A 22,701-nucleotide genomic window follows, 5' to 3' on the forward strand; every position below is an offset into this window, starting at 1 on the left:
ATATATATATATATATATATATATATATAAGAGTTAGTGAGACCACTTAATTTAGTCATTTTTCCTAAGCCAAGATGAATACAATTGTACTCTTGGAAGCTGTAGAGTCACCCGAGCATACAAAATGAGCGTTATTTATAATTCAATGGTACAACACTGTAAAAGTTTGCTTTGAGATATACTTAGATTATGATTTCTGCAATGTGGTGCATAAATTGCCAAGTAAAGGAGAGGCATCTTTGCCTCTACTGACTCAATTGCAATGTGTTATTTTGAGTAAAGTTATTTGGTTGCAGACCTCCTTTGAGTCTTTTTATTATGACTGGCTCAGAGATAGTCCCCAGACGGTAACATTGATTTCAAGGCCTTCCCAGATAAGTGACTGGTCATTCAAAGAGATTTATAAATTGCCAAGATCACTATGCCGATAGGTAACTGAACAGAATAAATTTGCAAACTCCAGAGGTGACACTTTCATTTCCCCTTAGCCCTCACATCACACAGTTGTTAATGTTTATTTGAGTTGGGTCATGCCCTTCCAATTACTATAGATCCATAATGCATCTTACGACTGAGGAATCCTACATTGGGGAGTTGTAATGACTAGGGTAGGGTAGCTGACTGCTTATTGTGATCATTCGTCTTTTGGTTTCCTGTAACTTTGCTCTCTTTTACAAACCCAGTGAACATTCATATATTTACGATTTCAAAGAAATTTGAACAATAGATATAAGACCCAAGTTAAAAAAAAAGATTCCCAACAATTCAACTTCTCTGGTTGACTTTAATTCCCACATTTCAGAGCTCCATTTTTCAGGAGCAAAAACCTTTGAATAAGTTTCATAAGATTTGGATTTTGGAATCTGGGCATAAAGATGAGTAGTATGGGATAAATATGTCATGATTAGAATTTTTGTTAGGGTGTGTAAAGAAGGAAAGAACCCTCATTAAAATTCTTAATCTGCAATTTTGATGAAATTCAAATCATAGCTATTCCAGTTCATTAGAGAAAATATGAAAGAAATGTCTAATTCTTCAGTTCTATGTGACATGGTCAAAGCCTGGTATCTCTGCTAGTATTTAATATATCCTTCCTTTTTCTGAATCACTAAAGTTTGATATGAAGGAGATTTAGCTGCCATTTCTGTGAGATTGAGTATGTAGAGAATTCATCCCATTTCCAATAAAAACAACAAAAATTGAAAAGTACTGTCTTATGTTTTAAATTTTTTAATTGACTACTTTTTGTTAATTGTAGTTTTGAATTTATTTATTTATTTTCTCTTTCCAGAAACATATGGAAGTTTACACAAATGATTGCTTTGATTCTATTGCCATCTTTCTCTGCATTCATATCATTAATCGTTATCGTACCATCATGCTTAAACGCAATGTACCTGCTCTGGAGAGGTTGGTTTCATTTTTACTTTATTTGTTGTCACATTACACATTCAACAAGTTGTCTTGATTTTGTATCTTTCAACAGCACAACAACACAATCCTGAAAACAGTTTCTCATCTTGCAGTCAACAGCAACATGCAATTAATGATTTTAAAGTCATTACAAATGCTAGGACTCACAATCTCTAATGAGCTTATGGCAACCTAATATAACACTTAAAACTGCATCTCAAAAGCTGGTTTTCCAATGCAAGGCCAGGAAATTCTTCATCTTCATTTGATTTCTGGCCCTCTACAAAGCTCAAGTAAAACTCACAATGGACTCGTGCTTTTATATCTGAAATGTTACTGCTGTTACATATATACATCCTAACCTGCATCCAAAAAGTAGCTAGGAATTCTAATTATATCATGGTCTTCATATACCAGAAGTTTATTTCTTGCTTTTCAGCTCTTGGCAATAGAGTTTTTTTGTTTTATTGAATCAGTTTACCCATGCAAGCATGACTAATTGGATATAAAGCTAGAAATATAGTGCTAATATATATTTTATCACATTCTTCTGGGTTAGTAAAATAACTAACTGTAATGTACTGGGAAAGTGTGGTAAAATTGATCTTGGTAGAGTTTGAACTTGGTATAACAAGTTACTGAACTAGTAACAGTAAAAATCTAGTCTAATATTACATTAAATTCTACCTCTCTTCAATAATTACGCCCCAGGATCTCCACTCTTAGTTATTATTAATTAATTGTTAAATGTGATATGATATCTGACAAGAAGAGGTGTAACATATTACTGGAATTAAAAACCGGATGAATAGAGAAGCTTGTCAAAGTAGATTTCCACGACTCAATGTTAAATGAAAATGTTTTGTGTTTAACTACTTAATACCTTGTATAATATTTCATCAACAACTATATCAAAGACATTCTATATCATCATCATAATCATGGTCTTTGTCATCATTCTTATTGAAGGTACTGGCAAACACTTCAGGACATAATGTGGCCAAGATTCCAATATATACTTGAACTAAATATTCATAGCGTTAAAGAATGTGATCCCCAGAAACTTGGACAAATTGATATCCGGCCCCATTATGTAAGTTTTCATCTTCATTTTTGAAATTGTTTCTTTTATAATCAACTTGAGAGATAAATCATACTACCCTAACCCTAACTGCAATATATACGAGAGATGCTGAAAAGTTCCTGGCTTTAAGGGTATTGCGAAAGGCACACACACACACACAGAGAGGCTTCTTTCAGTTTCTATCTACCAGATTCACTCACAAGGCTTTGGTCTACCTAAAGCTATAGTTGAAGACACATACCCAAGGTGCCATACACTGGGACCGAAGCCAGAACTATGTGGTTGGGAAGCAAACTTCTTACCACACAGCCATCATATATAGAAAATCTTAACGATATAAAAGACAGTTGTCTTCAACTGACTATTTTGGTACATCAGTCGATTGTTATTGTTGTTTTTGCTTAGCTCCAGGTCAACCCTGACTGAGCAGACCTATGTGCTGAAAAATTTTACTATGTAAAAACTCCGACTTAAATATATTAACAATACTTTTTGTGGGGACTTCAACTTTTTTTTTTTTTTTTTAAATTTTTTTTTTTTACAAAAAACAAACCCTAAGTTTTCAGTCTACATTATTTCATATTTTATCATTTTGTTTCTAGATCACACGTCGGTATGCTGAATTTTCAGCTGCCATCGTGGGCATCAACCAGTCATATCCCGATGAAAAGGTGCATCAGCTGTTAGGTCAGCTTCAAATTGAAGTAGAAAACTTTGTCCTGAAAATGGCAGCTGAATTTCCTCAGCGTAAGGAGCAGCTTGTATTCCTCATCAACAACTACGACATGATGCTCAACGTTATTATGGTAAGTGATTCTTAATACCCAAACTTTTGTAAAATTGAAATACGGAAGATGTTCTTAACTTTTATAAGACAACTGGGCTGATGGCTTGAAAGAAGAAATGGTTGACCTCTTCAAGATATTGTGAGCTGTATGGTAGCCTCACTAGTGCCATGAAAAAGTGTCCAGTAAAGTGGTTGATGTTAGGAAGAGCATCCAACCAAACTAACCTTCCCAAAACAGACATTGTATCATGATGCAGTCTTTGGACTTGTTGGATTCTGTCAAAGCATCCTGTTGATGCCAGCATGGAAGATGGCGTTAAAAGATGGTGGTGATGATGATGCTTTGTCTATCGTGATTCAGAAATATTTTTTTATAGCATTTCAAGCACTTATTTGTTTTGTGTTCTTTTATTCTTTTCAATGGCTTTAGTAATTGGACTGATGTCATGCTGGGGCACTGCTTTCAAGCATGTAGTGAGTATAGTTGATTTAAACAAGCTCAGTACTTGTAGATTAGCACATATTTTATTGACTGCTGGAAGCATGAAAGACAAAGTAGACTTCATTGGTTTTGAACTTAGAACACAAAGAGACAAAACTGAATATTGTCAGGTATTTTGTCCACTCTCCTACTAATTCTGCCAATATAGAGCCATCTCATAAAAATAGTTTAATCTCCAGAATAGAAGCATTCTCAGTTAGTTTCGTCTCAAAAGATTAAATCTGCTTTATTGGGTAACTAATAATTGAAAAATTCTGAAAGCTATTTCCTCCCATCAATAATATGCAAAGAAAATTTGTGAAAGTTTTTGTACTGATGCTAATATATGTAAAAAAAAAAAGGGGGAGAGTTTAAAATTTGTTCTAACATTCTATTAATTATCCAAATGAACAAACATGTTTTCTACAAATTTTATAGGAACGTACAGAGGATTCAAAAGAATGTGAAAGTTTCCAAGAGTTGCTCTCTGCTCGAACACAAGAGTTCATTGAAGAAGTTCTTGCACCTCATTTTGGTGGTATGGTTAGTTTTGTAAAAGAATGTGAAGTGATAATTGAAAAAGGAAACTTAGATGCCTTGAAGAATGAAGAAAGTTAGTACCTCCAACACTTTTTACCTATTGCTTTGTATCCTTATTGTTTGTGTATATATATGTGTATGTATATCTGTGTAACCCTGTATTTGTGTTTGTCTATTTAGACTTAATGTTTCACAATAGAATAAGATTCAGGCAATGCTTAGCTGGTGTAGGGAATGTCTGAGGTGTTTATTGTATGGAGTCCTGGTTATTGAGGATAATTGTTGATGTGAGTTGTCTTGACTATTTGGTTCTTAAATTAGCATTTATAAGTTGGACTTACCTATGATTGGAATTTGATGGTCTCAGGTTTTGTACATGAGAGGATTTGAATTAAAACCTGTACACTAACAAAACATAAGATGTCCATACTGGCCACATCAATGACCTGTAAATATCATGACACTTATACATAACTTGGTAAGAGTACTATTAAATATCTCTTAGAGACTAAGTATTAGTGACTGTTCAGCTCTAGGATAATTTATTGACTTGGTCAGTTATGACCGACACCATTAAGGGTAGGAATACTTTATTGAAAAAATAGAACCCTACTCTCATTGAAATATGAGGAAATCCCAACCCCACTTCATAGACCCATAAATTTTCTGGGATTTGTGACCCATGATCCATATGGGCCTTTAAACTGCACACCCATAGCACCTTACTTAAGATGACACTGGAGTAGCCATTATGACTTTGGTAAATTCTACAGAATTTATCTTTCACCCTTTTGAAGTCAATAGATAAACAGTACCTGTTATATTATGAAGAGCATAAATTCTAATCAAATGAAATCATTAAAAGAAATAAGTTAGGTTTTGATTAAAGTTTCCACCAAATATTGAAGGATTTAGTTTGAATCAATATTTCTAGTATGAAATCAGTTAGGTAGCTGTAGATGTTTGAATAATGCATCCCTTTTGTTTCTTATTTGTTTCAGGACGAGTCCAGCAGATTGTTCGTGGGTTTAATTCTGATTGGAAGAAAGCAATTGAGATTATAAACCAAGATGTGATGCGTTCTTTCACCAACTTTAAAAATGGTACTCAAATATTGCAGGTAAATAAAGACAACAGCTGAAATGCAGTTTACTTTTTGAATTTGTAGCTATTGTAATTTAAATAGCACTTGTGAGAGCCCTGACATAAGCAAAGCAATTCCACCTGGAATAAAAGAAAACATTAGTAGACAGAATGTCCATGTGGACACCAGACTGACTAATGCCTTGTGAGTGAATTTCGCAGACAGAAACTATGTGGAAACCTGTTGTGTATACATGTCTGTATAAATATATATGCATGTCTTAGTGTTTGTTCAGCATGACCATCAATTGACAGTGGGTGTCAGTTTGCTTATGTCCTTGTAACATAGCAGCTCAGAAAAAGAGACTACTAAAATAAGTACTAGACTTTAAAAAAATAATAAGTACTGGGCTGATTTGTTTGACTAAACTCTTCAAGGCAATGCCCCAGTATGGTTGCAACACAATGACTGAAAGATAAATGCAGTCATTCTTTTGTTTTTGTTTTTTTCTTCAGTTTTATTTATTTATTTATGGAACTTTATTTAAATGAATTTTGTAAGACCTGAAGAGAATCAGAAGCTTCAGAATTGAAGAGCTACTGCTAAATGTGCCTCAGTAAGATTGCTTTTTATGTGATTTAAGCACTTTTACGACTAGGTTCTTCAAATCTTTTGGATTATCTATTTTATTTTATATTGCAATTTGTAAACAATAGTGTCATTGATTACAAGTTTCCAATGATCTAATCACTGGTTGATTGACACAGGTTGATATGACAAAAGTAACATCACACACTCTCTCTCTTCCTCCACTATGCCATTCATGCTGTTCAACTTCCTTAGCAGAAATCAACATGTGACTATCTATTACTCTCTCTCTGTATAACTCCTACCTTTATTACATTCTAGCCTCTATTATTCTGTTTCTCCCATCATATACACACTTCCTTTCCATCACCCTCTTGCCTTGGCTCTCTCTCATTACTTTTCTGTTTACCCTCTCAATCATGTTTCCTTGGATGACTGGGGAACACACAAAGAAGATTTCAGTCTTTCCATAATAAAATACACCCAATATACTCTGTTTGGTGTTAAAAAGGACACCCAGCTGTAGAGACCCCACCAAAAATGAAATGTGGAAGTGAGACATGGTTCTCTGTCTGTCCAAGAGGGCAGTGACTCAAAATAATAACAGACTGGAAGTGTGACAACTCATCTAACCCATGCTAGCATGGAAAACAAACATAAAATAACGATGATACTATGAGTTAACACACAGTTTATATCAAACAAATTCCACTCACATAGTATTGGTCAACCCAAGATTGTAGTAGGACACATGTCCAAAGGGTTATGCAATGGAATGAGATCAAACCCAGGTTCCATCTGGTTACAGTGAGAACTTTGAAACCAAATAACCATGCCTGTAGCCCAGAGGCATAGCCAAGTTCTTAAGTTAAGAATAGTGAGCATATAAAAAAAAGGCACTGTGATACTTGCCAAACAATTTTTAACTCCTTTCTCAATTGTTGAACAGGTGCCAATTTTGAAAAATGTGCTCAGTGGGAGTGAACATTCCATTTGTTCCCTTATTAGTTATGCCACTACTATAGCCAAAGGCTGTAATTATGTCATTTTTTATAATAAACACACACATAGGAAGGGCATCCAGCTGTAGAAACTCTGCCAAATCAGACTGGAGCCTGGTGTTGCCATCCGGTTTCACCAGTCCTCAGTCAAATCGTCCAACCCATGCTAGCATGGAAAGCGGACGTTAAATGATGATGATGAACACACTGGCTAGCTTCTTCAGTTTCTGTCTACCATTTTGATTTACCAGTAGTTGGTTGACACATGGTTATAAATTAGAACATTAGCCAATGACATCCATAAAGTGGGACTGACTTCTATCAGCATGGTTCCAAGGTAACCTTTTTAACCACACAACCACGCTTATATAGATTTTTAAATGCCTAGTAAGTGACAGATGCATGGTTTGAATCATATTAATGGGTCTGCTACTCTTTTAGATTCCAGGTCAGTGCTTATAATGTCTGTATCATTTTGACCTTCATATTTTCATTCTTTGTTATTTTCAGGGTGCTCTCACACAGCTGGTTCAATATTATCATCGTTTCCAGAAGGTTTTAAGCCAAGGCCCACTGCGTAATTTACAGATCCGCAATGAACTTATCAATATTCATCATGTTATGGTTGAAGTAAAGAAGCACAAGCCAACATTCTAATGACATTCCACTGGTGTTATCATTATCATCATCGTCGTTATTATTAATATTATTCCATATTTGACAAGAAGACATAGAACAATATTGTTTGGTATACTGGTTCAGTATAGAAACCTGTCTGCTGGCTTTGTACCAGATATATTATTATCATTGGAATAAAAGCTGTTTACTTGTTGTAATTACCCAATACCTAAAGGACGTTGCCCACACTGATACACTGTTTGTACACACACATGTATGATGCAGGCACACTATTCTCTTAAATCTTCAGTTGTTTCCTTTATTTCTTTTCTAATAAGTTTATTCTAATTTTGCTATTTTCTAGCTTGGGTTTTTATCTTTTTTCAGTTGAGGGTAAATCAAACATGCATCAGTCATTAACTGGCCATATATATATATATATGGAGTAACTTTACATTAAGGAGTGGAACGTACAGTTTCCTCTAAATCAGGCTCCATCACAGTTCCAGCAGATGAAATGGAAAAGGTGTTGCTCCGAAGGATGGTGAAGGAACAACGACTCACAGGGTTCTTACTTGTGAACAGCCATCTCTGCCCTGATAGTGGTGGACAGGGATATAGCCTGGTGGCTAAGAATGCCATCCAATTGAAAATTAATAGGTTTTTGTTACATTCTTTCCTGTTGGAATTAACAGAATTATATATTGTTTCTCTCTATAGCTCTCCCTCCCTATGCCCATAACCAGCCCTTAAAATGGACTGGGATGTAAATTTAAGACAGTTACCAAAAATAAACTATTTCCATCTTTTTAATATCTTCATGAATACATATATGCTTTTAGAAAGTACACCTCTACAAACACTGACAATAATAATAATAATAATAATAATAATTATGATGATAATTTCTAATTTAGCCACAAGACCAGCAATATGAGGAAAGAGTTTACCAATTAAATCAACAAAAGTTGGTTGAAGGTACTGGCAACTTGGGTGATCACCCAGACCTAGGCAACCACCCAAGTGCTTGGGAGCACCACATCTTCAGTTTTGGATTTTTGAAATAAAAGAGATAAAATGAATATAATAAACTAAACTGTTTTATTCTTGTATTTAATAAACTGTAATAAACACTTTATTCCTACATTTGCAGGTTTTACTCCTAATGGAAGTTAACTGGGTGTCCACTCTTTCAGGTGGTTGATGTTAGTAAGGGCATCCAGTTATAAAAACTGTCCCAAAACAGCTCCTGCCAAACTTTCCAACCCATGCCAACATGGAAGTCAGACGTTAAATGATGATGATGATGATGATGATATATATATATATATATGTATACACACACACACATATTGGCATTAGGGAGGGCATCCAGCCCTAGAAACCATGTCAAAACAAACAATTGGAGTGTGACTAGCTCCTGTCACACTTTCCAGCCCATGGCAACATGAAAAACGGACATTAAGCAATGATGATGATTATATATATATATATATATATGCACACATATTTGGGCTGACCAAAGCCTTGTGAGTGGATTTGGTGAATGGAAACTAAAAGAAGTGCATTGTGTGTGTTTGTGTGTATCTCTCTCTCTCTCTATCTATCTATCTATCTATCTATATATATATATATATATATACACACACACACACACACACACACATATGTTGTTTAACATCTGCTTTCCATCCTGGCATGGGTTGGACTGTTTGACCGAGGGCTGGCAAGCCAGAAGGCTGCACCAGGCTCCAATCCGATCTGGCAATGTTTCTACAGCTGGATGCCCTTCCTAACACCAACCACTCCGAGAGTGTAGCGGGTGCTTTTTACGTGCCACCAGCATATATATATATACATCCATCCATCTGTGTATCATACTTAATGCAGATACATTGCATACAGACAAATTTACTGTTGTATTCATTCAGGGAATCTTCATGTAGCTAATATTTTATGTTTTGAATCTTTTTTTTAGTTAGCATCTTGGTATTGAACCAGGACACACCATGCATTTGGTGTTGAAATGTTTATCAAGAATGGTGAGTCTGTGATTGCAATATTGTTATGTCTCAAGCTATTGCTATCTAGCACCTTCGGATGATCTCTACTCAACTGCTAACCGACTGCTACTCAACTGCTCTACCAACTCCTCTACCACGGCTAGACTACCTCTATTTATGTCTTGGGCGATCTTACTTCTTCGCTTGGGGGCATCGACACAACAAATATGGAGAGAGCTTTTCATATTTATTTCAAGTTATATCAAAACATTACTATTCCAGACCAAAATCCATATTGCTATGGACTAAACATTTCTGAGTCGCAGGTTCAGGGCTGAAAAGAAAGCCATCTGGAAGACTTTAGAACATTAAAACTCCATAAAATGTCCTAGCTATTTTGCAGTCTAGACGTTCAGCCCATGAATATACTTCAGCTTTGGGACTGTCTGGTCAAACTGTCAGAATTTCACACACTGATCTCAAATGCTAATCATACATACAAAATGATTTTCAGGAATTTCATAAACCTGACAGTAAACATCTCTGATCTCACCAGTGACAAATCCTACTTTCATTTTTCTGCCTGTCTCAATAAGCAGAATTTTCATTATTGGGTGGTAAACAATCTTAAACAGCTTCACTTCTACATACTGAGTTACTGTGTTGTGCACTGTTGCAAATTTTGATATTTGGGGGTCAATCAGTTATAGTAACATTTAATTAGTATGTGGTGATGCTACAGAACTTTCAGGAGCCAAAACTCACAGACCTTAGAAATTTGGAAGTGTGGTTTTAACAAGATGGAACTGCTGCTCACACAGCTAAAAGACTAGTGGAAGTGTGGAGAGGACTGTTTCCAGGACACATAATCTCCTTATATGGTGACATTGGACGTCTTGCATTTTCACATGATTTCACCTTTCTGATTATTTTCTCTGGGGTTGCCTGAAAGCTAAGGTCTACAAACATTGACCAATAGCTTGATGAATTGATGACTGCTATACACCAACCGATTGTGAAAATACTGCCTGAAATGAAAGGCAAATGAAACACCCTGCATTACTTGATGTTATTGTTATTAAAATATTTATTTCAATAACATTCACCTTGAACTTTTTTGTTAACCAGTAAAATGTGTGGCAGTTGTTTTTTCACACCCTGTACAAATACTATAATCCTCAGAGAGGAGGACTGACATAGAGTCAGTCAAAGAACCCTGCTGATCAAGGACTAAGCTACCTACAAAACACAAGTGCCCATGTTGCCCAACGCATGGGAGCATACTGAGAGTAAGCTCATTCGTATGGATCATATCACACTCACTAACTTCTCTACAATCTTTACTGAAGGGTTGTACCTCCTTCTCCACCAACGCTTTCCACTGTATAAAAGAAGAAATGTGACCTAGTTTTCTTTTGTAATTTTCATGTTGTGGGTGTAAAGAGTATTTCAATGGTGTTATTTTAGTAATAAAAAAAAGGTACTGTCAATATAAAATAAATTGTCGTGCAAATATATAACTGCTCTATCTCTGTGCTTATGCACTGCCAAAGGTGCACAGACACATATAACAAACATGTATGTACAAACACATACACACATTTGAGTCACTTTGCAACTTCTGCCAATTAAATGAAAAAAAATATACATGTATGCTTGTATGTGTATAATTATCATCATCATCATCATTGTTTAACGTCTGCTTTCCATGCTGGCATGGGTTGGACGGTTTGACTGAGGGCTGGCAAGCCAGAAGGCTGCACCAGGCTCCAATCTGATCTGGCAGAGTTTTTACAGCTGGATGCCCTTCCTAACGCCAACCACTCCAAGAGTGTAGTGGGTGCTTTTACGTGCCACCGGCATGAGGGCCAATTTTTACTTGTTTCAGCCATTAGACTACAGCCAAATTGGGGGACTGCCTTGAAGGATTTAGTCAAACATGAAATCCAGTATATATGTTTTTGTCTTTTTTTTTAAAGCCCAGTACTTAATCTATCAATCTCTTAGGCTGAACTGTTAAGTTACTGTAGTATAAACAAACAACACCAGTCATATATAATATATAAGCTACTGAACACTAAGAATTATTTCTCTCCTGGCTCACACACACATGCAGACACACACACACACACACACACACACACAATAGATATATATACACACACATATATATACACATACATACATGTGTGTGTGTATATATATATATATATATATATATATATATACATATATATGTATGTATTTATATATATAATATTGTGTCATCCCATAAATAATGCAATTTTTTTATACTTCTTTTTTTTCAAAATTATGATAAACGAAGTTCTTTTTTATCTAAAATATACTCTCCTTCATTTTCTATAATGTTCTTCCATTAATCTGGTAGACTTGCAAGGCCTCTCTTCCAAACTTCACTTGTCTGTGATAAAAAATACTCCTCCAGTACTGTTCTGACCTTGTTTACAGAATTAATATTTTTCCCATCCAAATGATTTTGAACACTGTAGAATAAATGATAATCAGATGGAGCAATGTCCAGTGAATATGGTGGATGGGGCATCATTTCCCATTCAAACTGCTCCAGCCTTTGGAATGTCATCCTCCCTGTATGTGGCTGAGCATTATCCTGATGGAAGAACACCTTTCATCTTGAAACCAAAGATCGTCGTTTTTCTTCTAGCGCTGACTTAAGCAACTCAAGCTGTTTGCAGTATATCTCCTATTTCTTGTCACCAGAGAACCTATTTCTTGTCACCATTCACTATTCAGTCCAAAAAAGGCTCATTCATGAGACATGTCAGTAAAGAAGAGCACACATGCGATTAAGCTTGGAATGTTTGTGAGGAACCCACTGACTCAATTTGCTGACTTTTCTGAAGGCATGCAGGTGTTGCTGAATGGTTGTATGACCAAATTCAAGCTTCTCTGCTAGTTCCTCAAAAGTTACGATGGGATTTTATTCCACCAGGGTTTGCAGGGCATCTTTGTTGAGCTCTACAGCTCTTCCAGGACGAGGGTCATCTTCTAGGCTGTAGTTTCTGGAACCACCATTGACACTGGCTTATGCTTATTGTCTGATCCCATATACTGCATTAATATTCCTCACACTTTCTGTTGTGTTGTTGCCTTTATTGAACTCATAAAGCAAACTATGCTGAATATGCTCCTTTATGACTTAGATTATAGCTTTGAAAAAAATAACTGTTAAAATCGAACTGCACTCTTCAAAACTTGCACTAAGACTAAGGACAAGGTAGAATTACTACCTGCTTTTATAGCAAGTTGATGCAGGTAGTTTATCCCACACCCCTCTGTCATTTAGTTCATGCAATTGAAAAAACTGCATTATTTATGGAATGACCCAATACACACACACACACACACACACACACACATACATACAGGTACACACATCTATATGTATACATATACGGCATAAAATAAGAGGTCAATGTTTGTGTGTTGAGAATAAGAACTAATTTCAATTTCTTGTCATTTGTGCAACTTAGAGAAAGTCTGAATATCACAAGATCCTTGTTTCCATGCTTCTTCATCTTTAGTGCCTTATCAAATATAAACCTTTTCATTAATTGTCATTTTAGAGTACCACTCAATCATGAAAGTGTTTTTAATCCAGCCAATTGAAGAGAAAAACGATAAATATAAATCCTAAGCTGGTTTAACATAGTTTATTACAGGGATTATGGTAAAGAATAGATGAATCATATGAAATTGTTTTTTTAATGCCTTAGTCAGAGGTGAAAGGGTACAGTAACACCAATAACCCAATTCAAGACTTTTATAACTGGTAGAAGGAAGGGAGTAACTTATCCTTATATAACTTATAAAGTGCTTTGAGCTCTCATGAGACGTCCGGTGCCTATACCATCAAGATGTACTTGGGGCTCATTCTTCATTGTCCAGGTTTGGACTCTTAGAGGAGAATGCTTTCTGCACATGCACTTGGAGAAGGTCAGCTGCCAGAGGTTTTGAAGTTTATTAAAGGCACTCAAGACTAGTCTCTTGCATGTCAGGAAGTCTTTCTTATTGTTCTATATTTTTGAGATGAGGAATTCTGTACATTATTTACATTAGACGGATATGTGTCCTCATCTTGTTTGTTGTTACCATAATGTTTCGGCTGATTTACTCTCCAGCCTTCATCAGGTGTCCTGGTAGAATTTAGAACCCAACCTGGGTTCTCATTCCTAGGATATTTTTTTGCTGATGTTGTTGTTGTTGTTATTATTATTATTATGTTTTTTTTCTCTTCTTTCTTCAAATTTTCTTCTATTTCTCGCCGAGTGTTTTCTGTACCCCTAGGGCAGAGAAGCTCATTGTATGCATTCCCAGTTTACACATGCAAATTCACAGGTAAAATATGTATGTAAAAAATTAATAAATAAATAAATTCATGAATGGATGTTGTTTTTGCAGCGATAATGCTCTTCTCAGTACATGAGCCATTCCAGTTAACACGATTTTTTGCTATTATCATTATTATTATTATTATTTATTTATTTATTTATTCAAGGCACTGCCTGGAATTGAACTCACAATTTTTCTTATTGTCAGTAACATAGCATCCAAGCTACTTGAAATCACTGACCTTCTTGAAATGTATGTAATTGTTGGAACAGACTGACAGGTGGATTTCATCTTTGTTGGAGGATCATGTTTTCTGTTTTCTTTGCCTTGGGAAACAAACTGATTTTGGCTCCAGTATTCACCTGAGTACTTGCACATCACACATTTCCCCTCCATGATTACATGGTATCCTCAAAAAAAATGTTTTGTTGGTGGCAGCATTAACTTGTATCCAAGAAGTTAATCTGTAGTGAGAGATTGAAGCTCCTCATCCTGCTGGTTGGTGCCTGAGGTGGCTGTTCAGGTCAAGGGTGGAATAGAGGGGCCCGGGGGCATTTATCACAGGAGAGGATTGGTGAGGAAGTATGAGTTGCACTTTGCATCTTTGATGTCTGATTTTTGCCTCTTGATGTCTGTTATTTTCTATCTGGTCCATTCCCTCCTCAATGATGATATGCTGTCACTTTGGGGTGTCTTTGTTGATTGTCTCTCAGGAGCTGGTCATGGAAGTGGAATTTGGAGTGCTCTGCATGGTCTAGGCCCTGAGGCCAAAATAAAAAGTTTATATTGCTAATAAAGCTAATATAAAGACAATAGGAAGCTACCTTTCTGTATCTTCTGTACAGTCCTTACATAAAGGTAACACTTTCAGTGATAAACGTCCTAGTGACTCAATGGTTTACAGATCATTACTTACTCCTACTTTAAATCATGGTTAAATGTCTTCTTCTATACTGCCAACTGTCATTTATAGAAGAGATATAAATTTCTCACGCTTGAGAAAATATTTGTATTGTGGTATAAAATAGAAATTTACTGCAGTGCAATAAAAGAAGAAAAAAAAATTCAAAAGAACAAATACAATGATCACAGTATTGAAATGTCATTTTGTTACCTAATGCTGGAAGAAAGAAAAACTGATAATTTCAATTCAAAAGTTCCCTAACCAGTTCTAATGACCTACATTTTTTGAAATTCTCAAGAAGAACAACTTCACTTATGTGATATAATGTATATGTGAAATATATTTACTTATTTGTAACTTTATAGGTATTTCTTAAGCATATTTAATGAACTACTTAATGTAAATATCAGCAAGTCTTTATGGTTGCACAAAAAAATATGTTTATAATATTATATTCATATTGCCTTTACCAAATACATTTTTTATATACAAGAGTTATGTAGTTAATTGCCTCTAAATTAGTACATTACATATCCTTTGTCTTATCACCTGTCCCTGAAATGAATCTCTCAGTTAGGTGATTCTCTCAGTTAGGTGATTCTCTCACTGACAATGAAATTTATAACTGATGAAATAACAAAAAACCTACTTGAAAAAGAAAAAAAAGTCTTCAAGTTTAAAGACCAAGCCAGTAACTAATAGAAACTATTACAATAGAAAAAAAAAATAAATAAAATTCAAAATCAAAAGACCTCAGCATTGAAATATCATTATTTCATTTGTCCTCTTCATTGTCATTGTCATTTAATGTCCTCTTTCCATGTTGACATAAGTTGGACGGTTTCACAGAAGCTGGCAAGTCATAAGATTGCACCAAACTCTACTGTTTGCTTTGGCATGGATTCTAGAACTGGATGCCCTTTCTAGTGTCAACCACTTTACTGAGTGGCTGGGTGCTTTTTACATGGCACCAGTAGCAATGGGGAGTAGTATTGAGGGGAGTGGCTTTATGCCTGGTGATGAGAAAACTTGCTGGTTGTGTAATGTTAGTCTGAAGAAACAATAATACATCATTACAAAGCACTTTGCATATAATATCAAAATGGTTCTTTACGCTTGTTTAGCATGAAATAATAGACAAATCTCCCTTAGATTATACCTAAAAGGAGAGGGACACATTATTGATAACTCAGTCCTAGTTATTCCTAAAATGACAGAATAATAACAGCTAGAATGCTTTTGGTTGTAGGGTCTCTGAACAACAACTAAAGTATTCTTGCACAAGCATGGCTGTGTGGTTAAGAAGTTCACTTTGCAACCATATTGTTTTGAGTTCAACCCCATGACATGGCACATTGGGCAGGTATCTTCTACCATAGCCACAGGTTGCTCAATGTCTTGAGAGTGAATTTGGTAGATGGAAACTGTGTAGAAGCCCATCATATGTACATATTTTTTTTTTTTTGTTGCCCTTTCAAAGCCTAGCCAGGCTCATGCGCCCGGTTTCCCGGTTTCTATGGCGTATGTGTTCCCCCCAGCTGGACGGGATGCCAGTCCATCGCAGTGTTACTCAAGAAACAGGAAGAAAGAGTGAGAGAAAGTTGGGGCGAAAGAGTACAACAGGGTTCGCCACCCCTCTCTGCCGGAGCCTCATGGAGCTTAGGTGTTTTCGCTCAATAAACACTCACAATGCCCGGTCTGGGAATCGAAACCGTGATCCTCCGACTGCAATACTTGGCCCTGAGTTTCTAAAAATTATCCATAATTCCTGGCCAGAAAATCCTAGGGAGTAGAGTAGGTGTTACTTGTCAACATCTAGCGTTTCCCTGAGAATGTCATTGCTCCTCCTTACTGTTATTCCTCTATAGAATGTTAATGTGAATGTTCCATTAGATGCACTGTCTGATGGTTAGAGAGCTGTGAGTGTCTCACAATGTTTTGTTACATTTCAAATGTTAGGAACGCAATCTTTGTCTTTACTTGACTCAAGCTGGCAGCTCCATAAAGAAACTCAAAAAAACATGAGCTGTGATAAAATGTACCTGGAGAACAATGACCACATGTTCATTGTGTGGGAATATCTGTTGATGCTGCATCCTTGGTGGATGTCTGCATCATCAACAGCCACATCATGGTAGGCCTCCTTAGTACAAAAGGTATTGGTTGCAGACGGACCAATGGATACACAACATGTATTACTAAAGATTTCATTTTTATATTATCTGACAAAGTAAGGTTAGCTTTAGTGTGACCACTTCCCTCCATTTCCAAATTGCTGGTTATATCTACACAGAATACACAGGCCTGACGTGTAAATGAAATGAAATGGTTGGTGTATGAAACAGTGACAAGGTCAAATCAACTTCAACCGGTGTACCTTCTTTCTTCTTTTTTTTTTCTCCAAACGACTGACAATAGCTAAACAGAAAACACAGACATGACAATTAAATGAAATGGTTGCTATTAGAAACTCAGTTTTCAATTCAACCTAACATGAACTCTCCTCAATTACTAATTCTAAACTAGTACATGTGTATTGTTGTGGTGGTGGCAGTGGCAGTGGTGGTGGCAGCAGTGGCAGTGGTGGCAGTGGCAGTGGTGGTGGCGGTGATGGTGGCAGTGGCAGTGGTGCAGGTAATGGTGTTGTTGTGTGTATGTAATTGTGTGTGTGTGTGTGTGATTGTGTGTGTGTGTGTGTGTGTGTGTGTGTGTGTGTGTGTGTGTGTGTGTACAATAAGCATGGGGTTTTTGCACAATTTCTGACTACCAAATTTCATTCACAAGGCATTGGTCAATCTGAAGCAATGTATTACCTAAGATCCCTGGTAATGGAATTGACACTAGACCCACTCAGTTGCAAATTGAAATTCATAACCACACAGACTTATCTGCATCCATAAAATAATGTAAAATTAAAAGAAAAATTTCATAAGTTTTCATTTGTTCACTCTTTCAATAATACTGAGACGGTAATTTTTTCCCAATATGTCACAGAATGCAATGTAACCAGAGTGGATTCCTTGTTTTCAATATTCTACTAAGTAAAATTACTGTCTTCCATACATATAGATTTGTCCTTTCAGGTGCTGGTGCCATTTAAAAAGAACCCATGCTAGTGTTGTCCAAATGCACCTGTGACAGTGACATGTAAAAAGCAGCCAGCACCCTCTGTTAAGTGGTTGGCATTAGGAAGGGCATCCAGCTGTAGAACACATGCCACAACAGACAGTTGGAGCTCAGACAGCTCCCTGCTAATCAGCTCCATGTCAAACCATCCATGGAGACTGGATGTTAAATGATGAAGATGATGATGATGATGGTAGAATCGTTACCATATTGAGCAAGATGTTTAGCAGCATTTCATCTATCTTTGCATTCTGAATTCAAATTCTGCCAAAGTCGACTTTGCCTTTTATCCTCGCAGAGCCAATGAAATAACTACCAGTTGAACACTGGGGTCGATGTAATCGACTTAAACCCTTCCCCCAAACTTGCTGGTCTTGTGCCAAAATTTGAAACCAACATTAATTATGAAGATAAGACAGCAAGTTGGCAGAACTGTTAGCATGCCAGGCAAAATGCTTAGTGGCGTTTCATTTATTTTCGTGTTCTGAGTTCAAATTCTGCTGAAGTTGACTTCACCTTTCTCGATCAATAAAATAAGTACCGGTTGAGTACTGGGTTGATGTAATTGACTTACCCACCACGCACTCTGAAATTACTGGCCTTGTGCCAAAATTTGAAATCATTATTCTTATCTGTGTATGTTATTTTTGTGTTTTTTCTCTGCATGTCTAACAGTCAATCAATCAATATTTTATCTAATTAAAGCAAGTATGGTACACAGATTCAATTGCATAACAGTTCATTATCAAAGTTATCCATCAAAAAGTGATTAACCATATTGTTTTCCAATAAATTTCTATTTTTTTGTCATACCAAATTTTTCACACATGCAACACACTAAAACATGCATATGCATGCATGCACACACACACACACACATACACACACACACACACACACACACACACACACACACACACACACACACACACACACACACACACACACACACTTACACAGAGTCAATAAGCAAACTTCTACTTGGCCGTTTGTTCTGTTAGAAATAGCAGTCAAGCTTCCTTTGAATTAGCAAAGTTATTAAAAATTCAGATGGAAGGCTACATGGTATTTGTCTTAACTCCCTGTGGCTTGAGTTCAAATTCTGTTAAGGTCAACTTTGTCTTTCATCCTTTTGAGCTCAATAATAAATACCAATCTTGGGCAGCAGATTAGTTGAACTTTGCAGTATTTGTTCCAGTTCTTTGCATTCTGATCCACCATGGTCTATTTGGGCTACAGACTCAGTCTGTCACCCAGTTTAACACCACCGCACAGTACTTTGGTTGTCTTTAGGAGGGTTCTCTCTGCTGCAGGCATTTCAGCCAGGTCTCTAGTTAGAGGCTATCATCTTCCTTCCCTCCCACCAGTCTCTTAAGCAGTAGTTCTCAACTGGGGTTCACCTGACCCTTGGAGATCCATATAGGATATCGTTAAAACTTATTTGCTATAAATTGGTTATGCTTCTATAATACACAAAATATGTTTAATTTTTTTTATACAATTCATAATAATATTTAATTATAAAAAATATAATAGGATTGTTTATGCATCAAATGGCTATGAGGATCCACCTGAGTAAAATAGGGTATTCACAGATACAAAATTGTTGAGAACCACTGCTCTAAAGCATTATAAAGGGTCATGGGCCCTTCTTATCTTCTTGAGTCATGTTGACTCATAAGGGCTGGTTTCCCGGTTTCATGGTGTATAAATTCCCTACCTAGACAGGATGCCGGTCTGTTGCAGGGTTATTCCTTTTTGCCAGATGAGTGGACTGGAGCAATGTGAAATGAAGTGTTTTGCTTAAGAACACATGTTGCCTGGTCCAGGAATCGAAACCACAATCCTACGGTCATGAGTCAACATGCTAACCACTTAGCCATGTACTTCCCACAGTCATGGGCACTGATTTCCTAATTAACTAAAAGAAAATAAAAAATGAAAGAAACGATATTATTTTTAAATGGAAGGGAACTTGTATTAACAGTAGATCAGACACTCACAGTTGATCTTTGATAAGAGGTTTGCTCCAGTGGGGCTAACTTGGGGTTAAACAGCAGCAGCAGCGACGACAACGACAACAACAACACATGTATTCTTTTGTTCTTTTACTTGCTTCAGTAATTTGACTGCAGCCATGCTGGAGCACCATCTTGAAAGGTTTTAGTCGAACAAATTGACCCCAGGACTTATTTCTTAAGCTTAGTACTTATTCTATCGGTCTCTTTTGCTGAGCTGCTAATTTATGGGGACGTAAACACACCAACACTGGTTGTCAAGCAGTTGTGGTGGGACAAACACAGACACAAAGACACACAGACATAAATACACACACACATGATGGGCTTCTTTGAGTTTCCGTCTACCAAATCCACTCACAAGGCTTTGGTTGGCCCTGGCTATCATAGAAGACACTTGCCCAAGGTGCCATGGAGTGGAACTGAACCTGGAACCATGTAGTTGGGAATCAAGCTCCTTACCACACAGCTGTGCCTACATACTAACCTACTTAAACCCCTTTGCTCCCTGTGAAGCATAGGCCATTGACAATTTTTCTCTGCTGTTCTCAACTCTTGGCTGTCTCTTCTGCTTTTCTCCAGTTAGATCCCCTGGTGGATTTTACTACACTGAGTCATATATTTCCTGCATCAGTTGTTAGCAGTTGAGACACTACATCCTTCAAAACTTCCATGCTGCCTGAAATTCACCAACAGTACACCTGATGCCACCTCCCCTGTTTCCTTTTTTTCCATTTTTTTAAAGACTTTTTCACTGTTTACTTCCTGTACATATTCTATGTACTGTTCATACAATTTTGATTACTTTTTCTGATGAGCTGTAGTGCACCTGAGCACTGTATACAATACATTTATTATTATATTATTACATTACATACCAGCTTACCCACACATATTCATATACCAGCATATTTCTCTCAAAATGCCGTTACATATAACATACATTAATATAGAAATTCTTAAACTGTCAAATAGCAGCACCACCTGACCAAAAGAATTACAAGTGAAATTTTTGTCCTACTTTCTTCTTAATCCTTTTGTTACCATATTTTTATTCCAATACTCTGCCTTTGCCTCAATTAATTCTTAAAATAATGAAGGATTTAGTAAAATAACTTTGTCATTATTAACCTACCATCCTTGAGGTAGCGAGCTGGCAGAATTGTTAGCATGCCAGGCCAAATGCTTAATGGCATTTCATCTGTCCTTACATTCTGAGTTCAAATTCTGCCGAGGTTGACTTTGCCTTTTATCCTTTTGGGGTTGATGAAATAAGTACCAGTTACACACTGGGGTCGATATACTTAACTAGCCCTTCCCCCAAAATTTCAGGCCTTGTTCCTATAGAAGAAAGGATTATTAATCTGGTGTTCAGAAACATAAATTTTGATGAAAGGTTTTAATTTAGATTACTTTAAAATAGGGAGTTTATATCATAGAATTAAGGGATGGTCTCAGGTGGGTCAGTATTAAAAGGGGTTAGATAATGAGAAGACGAAAGATTTGCATCTATATACTTCTTCTTTCTTTGTAGTGATGTTGAACAGCTTTAAATAGTTTTAAAATCATCTTAATTTTCTATTAAACATGGCAGTTTGTCTTGCTTCTTTTCAGTCGTCAGTGGGTATTTCCTATGAGAAATATTGCATAAATACTTTATTGTACTTGCATAGTTCTTCCCAAATACCATTTGACACATAGACCAACATACACCTACATACATTCATACTACTACTACTACTACTACTACTACTACTACTACTACTACTACTACTACTACTACTACTACTACTACTACACACACACACACACACACACACACACACACACACACACAAATATCAACATATTCTAACATGAATGTGTTACATATATACACATCATTATCATCATATTTACATAATTATTTGCAGATACCATTATATACACATATCCACTGTTTCTTCAACATTTTCTTTGTTTCAATAAGGGGTTCACAGCGTAAGTGATTTTGTTGTTTAGCCCTACGTCAATGTTGACTGAGCAGCCATTTGATCAAAGGCATTCCAGTTGTGGTCATCTTGCTTGTTTTCTATGTGTAGGAACTCGGGCCCACATTATTCAAAGCAACCTTTTTTGAAGATAGAGTGTAATTTGCAGGACTTTTAGTTGCTATTTCTAGCAGGTCAAATTATCACTTAGAGAATCCCTTGTAAGTTTGAATACAAGAGATGTTCATTAAAAACACTGGGTTAATCATCTTTCACTATTTGTCCATTCCCACACACATATAGATACCTTTTTATATTGGCACATTTCCCCATGAATGCTGTTAGATATCCAATAGAAACATTCATACGTTTTTATAGCTGCATGGTCTATCACAAAAAGCCTTATACATACATATACATACACACACACATGTACACATACATGTGTGCATGTGCACACACACACTTGTATTTGAGAGATAATAAAGCAAATACCATTATTTACACATATACAGACATTATTGTTAAATGCACACATAGTATATCTTAACAACACTGTGATGCAACATTAATGCTGTTTATATGAAACCACATGAACGCTGCTTATATGATATCACATAATACTACAGGAATGCTGTTTATAAGGTATTGCTGCTACACAAATGCAGTTTATGATACCATGTGATACCACACAGATGCTGTTTTTATGTTAT

The 22,701-nt window shown here is 36.3% G+C and overlaps 1 protein-coding gene across 1 annotated transcript in view; it reads left to right on the top strand.

Moving 5' to 3' along the window:
* The window catches only part of LOC106884414 (vacuolar protein sorting-associated protein 52 homolog), a 31,885-nt gene extending 23,193 nt beyond the window's left edge, over positions 1–8,692 (top strand). The window contains exons 14-19 of the mRNA XM_014935777.2: positions 1,292–1,410; positions 2,383–2,506; positions 3,100–3,303; positions 4,204–4,378; positions 5,307–5,425; positions 7,489–8,692. Of these exons, the coding sequence (XP_014791263.2) occupies positions 1,292–1,410; positions 2,383–2,506; positions 3,100–3,303; positions 4,204–4,378; positions 5,307–5,425; positions 7,489–7,635 (888 nt within the window). The 3' untranslated portion in view covers positions 7,636–8,692. The remainder of the gene's footprint in view (positions 1–1,291; positions 1,411–2,382; positions 2,507–3,099; positions 3,304–4,203; positions 4,379–5,306; positions 5,426–7,488) is intronic.
* Positions 8,693–22,701: the final 14,009 nt, after the last annotated feature.

Source organism: Octopus bimaculoides, chromosome 1, assembly GCF_001194135.2.
Source record: "Octopus bimaculoides isolate UCB-OBI-ISO-001 chromosome 1, ASM119413v2, whole genome shotgun sequence".
Taxonomy (NCBI): domain Eukaryota; kingdom Metazoa; phylum Mollusca; class Cephalopoda; order Octopoda; family Octopodidae; genus Octopus; species Octopus bimaculoides.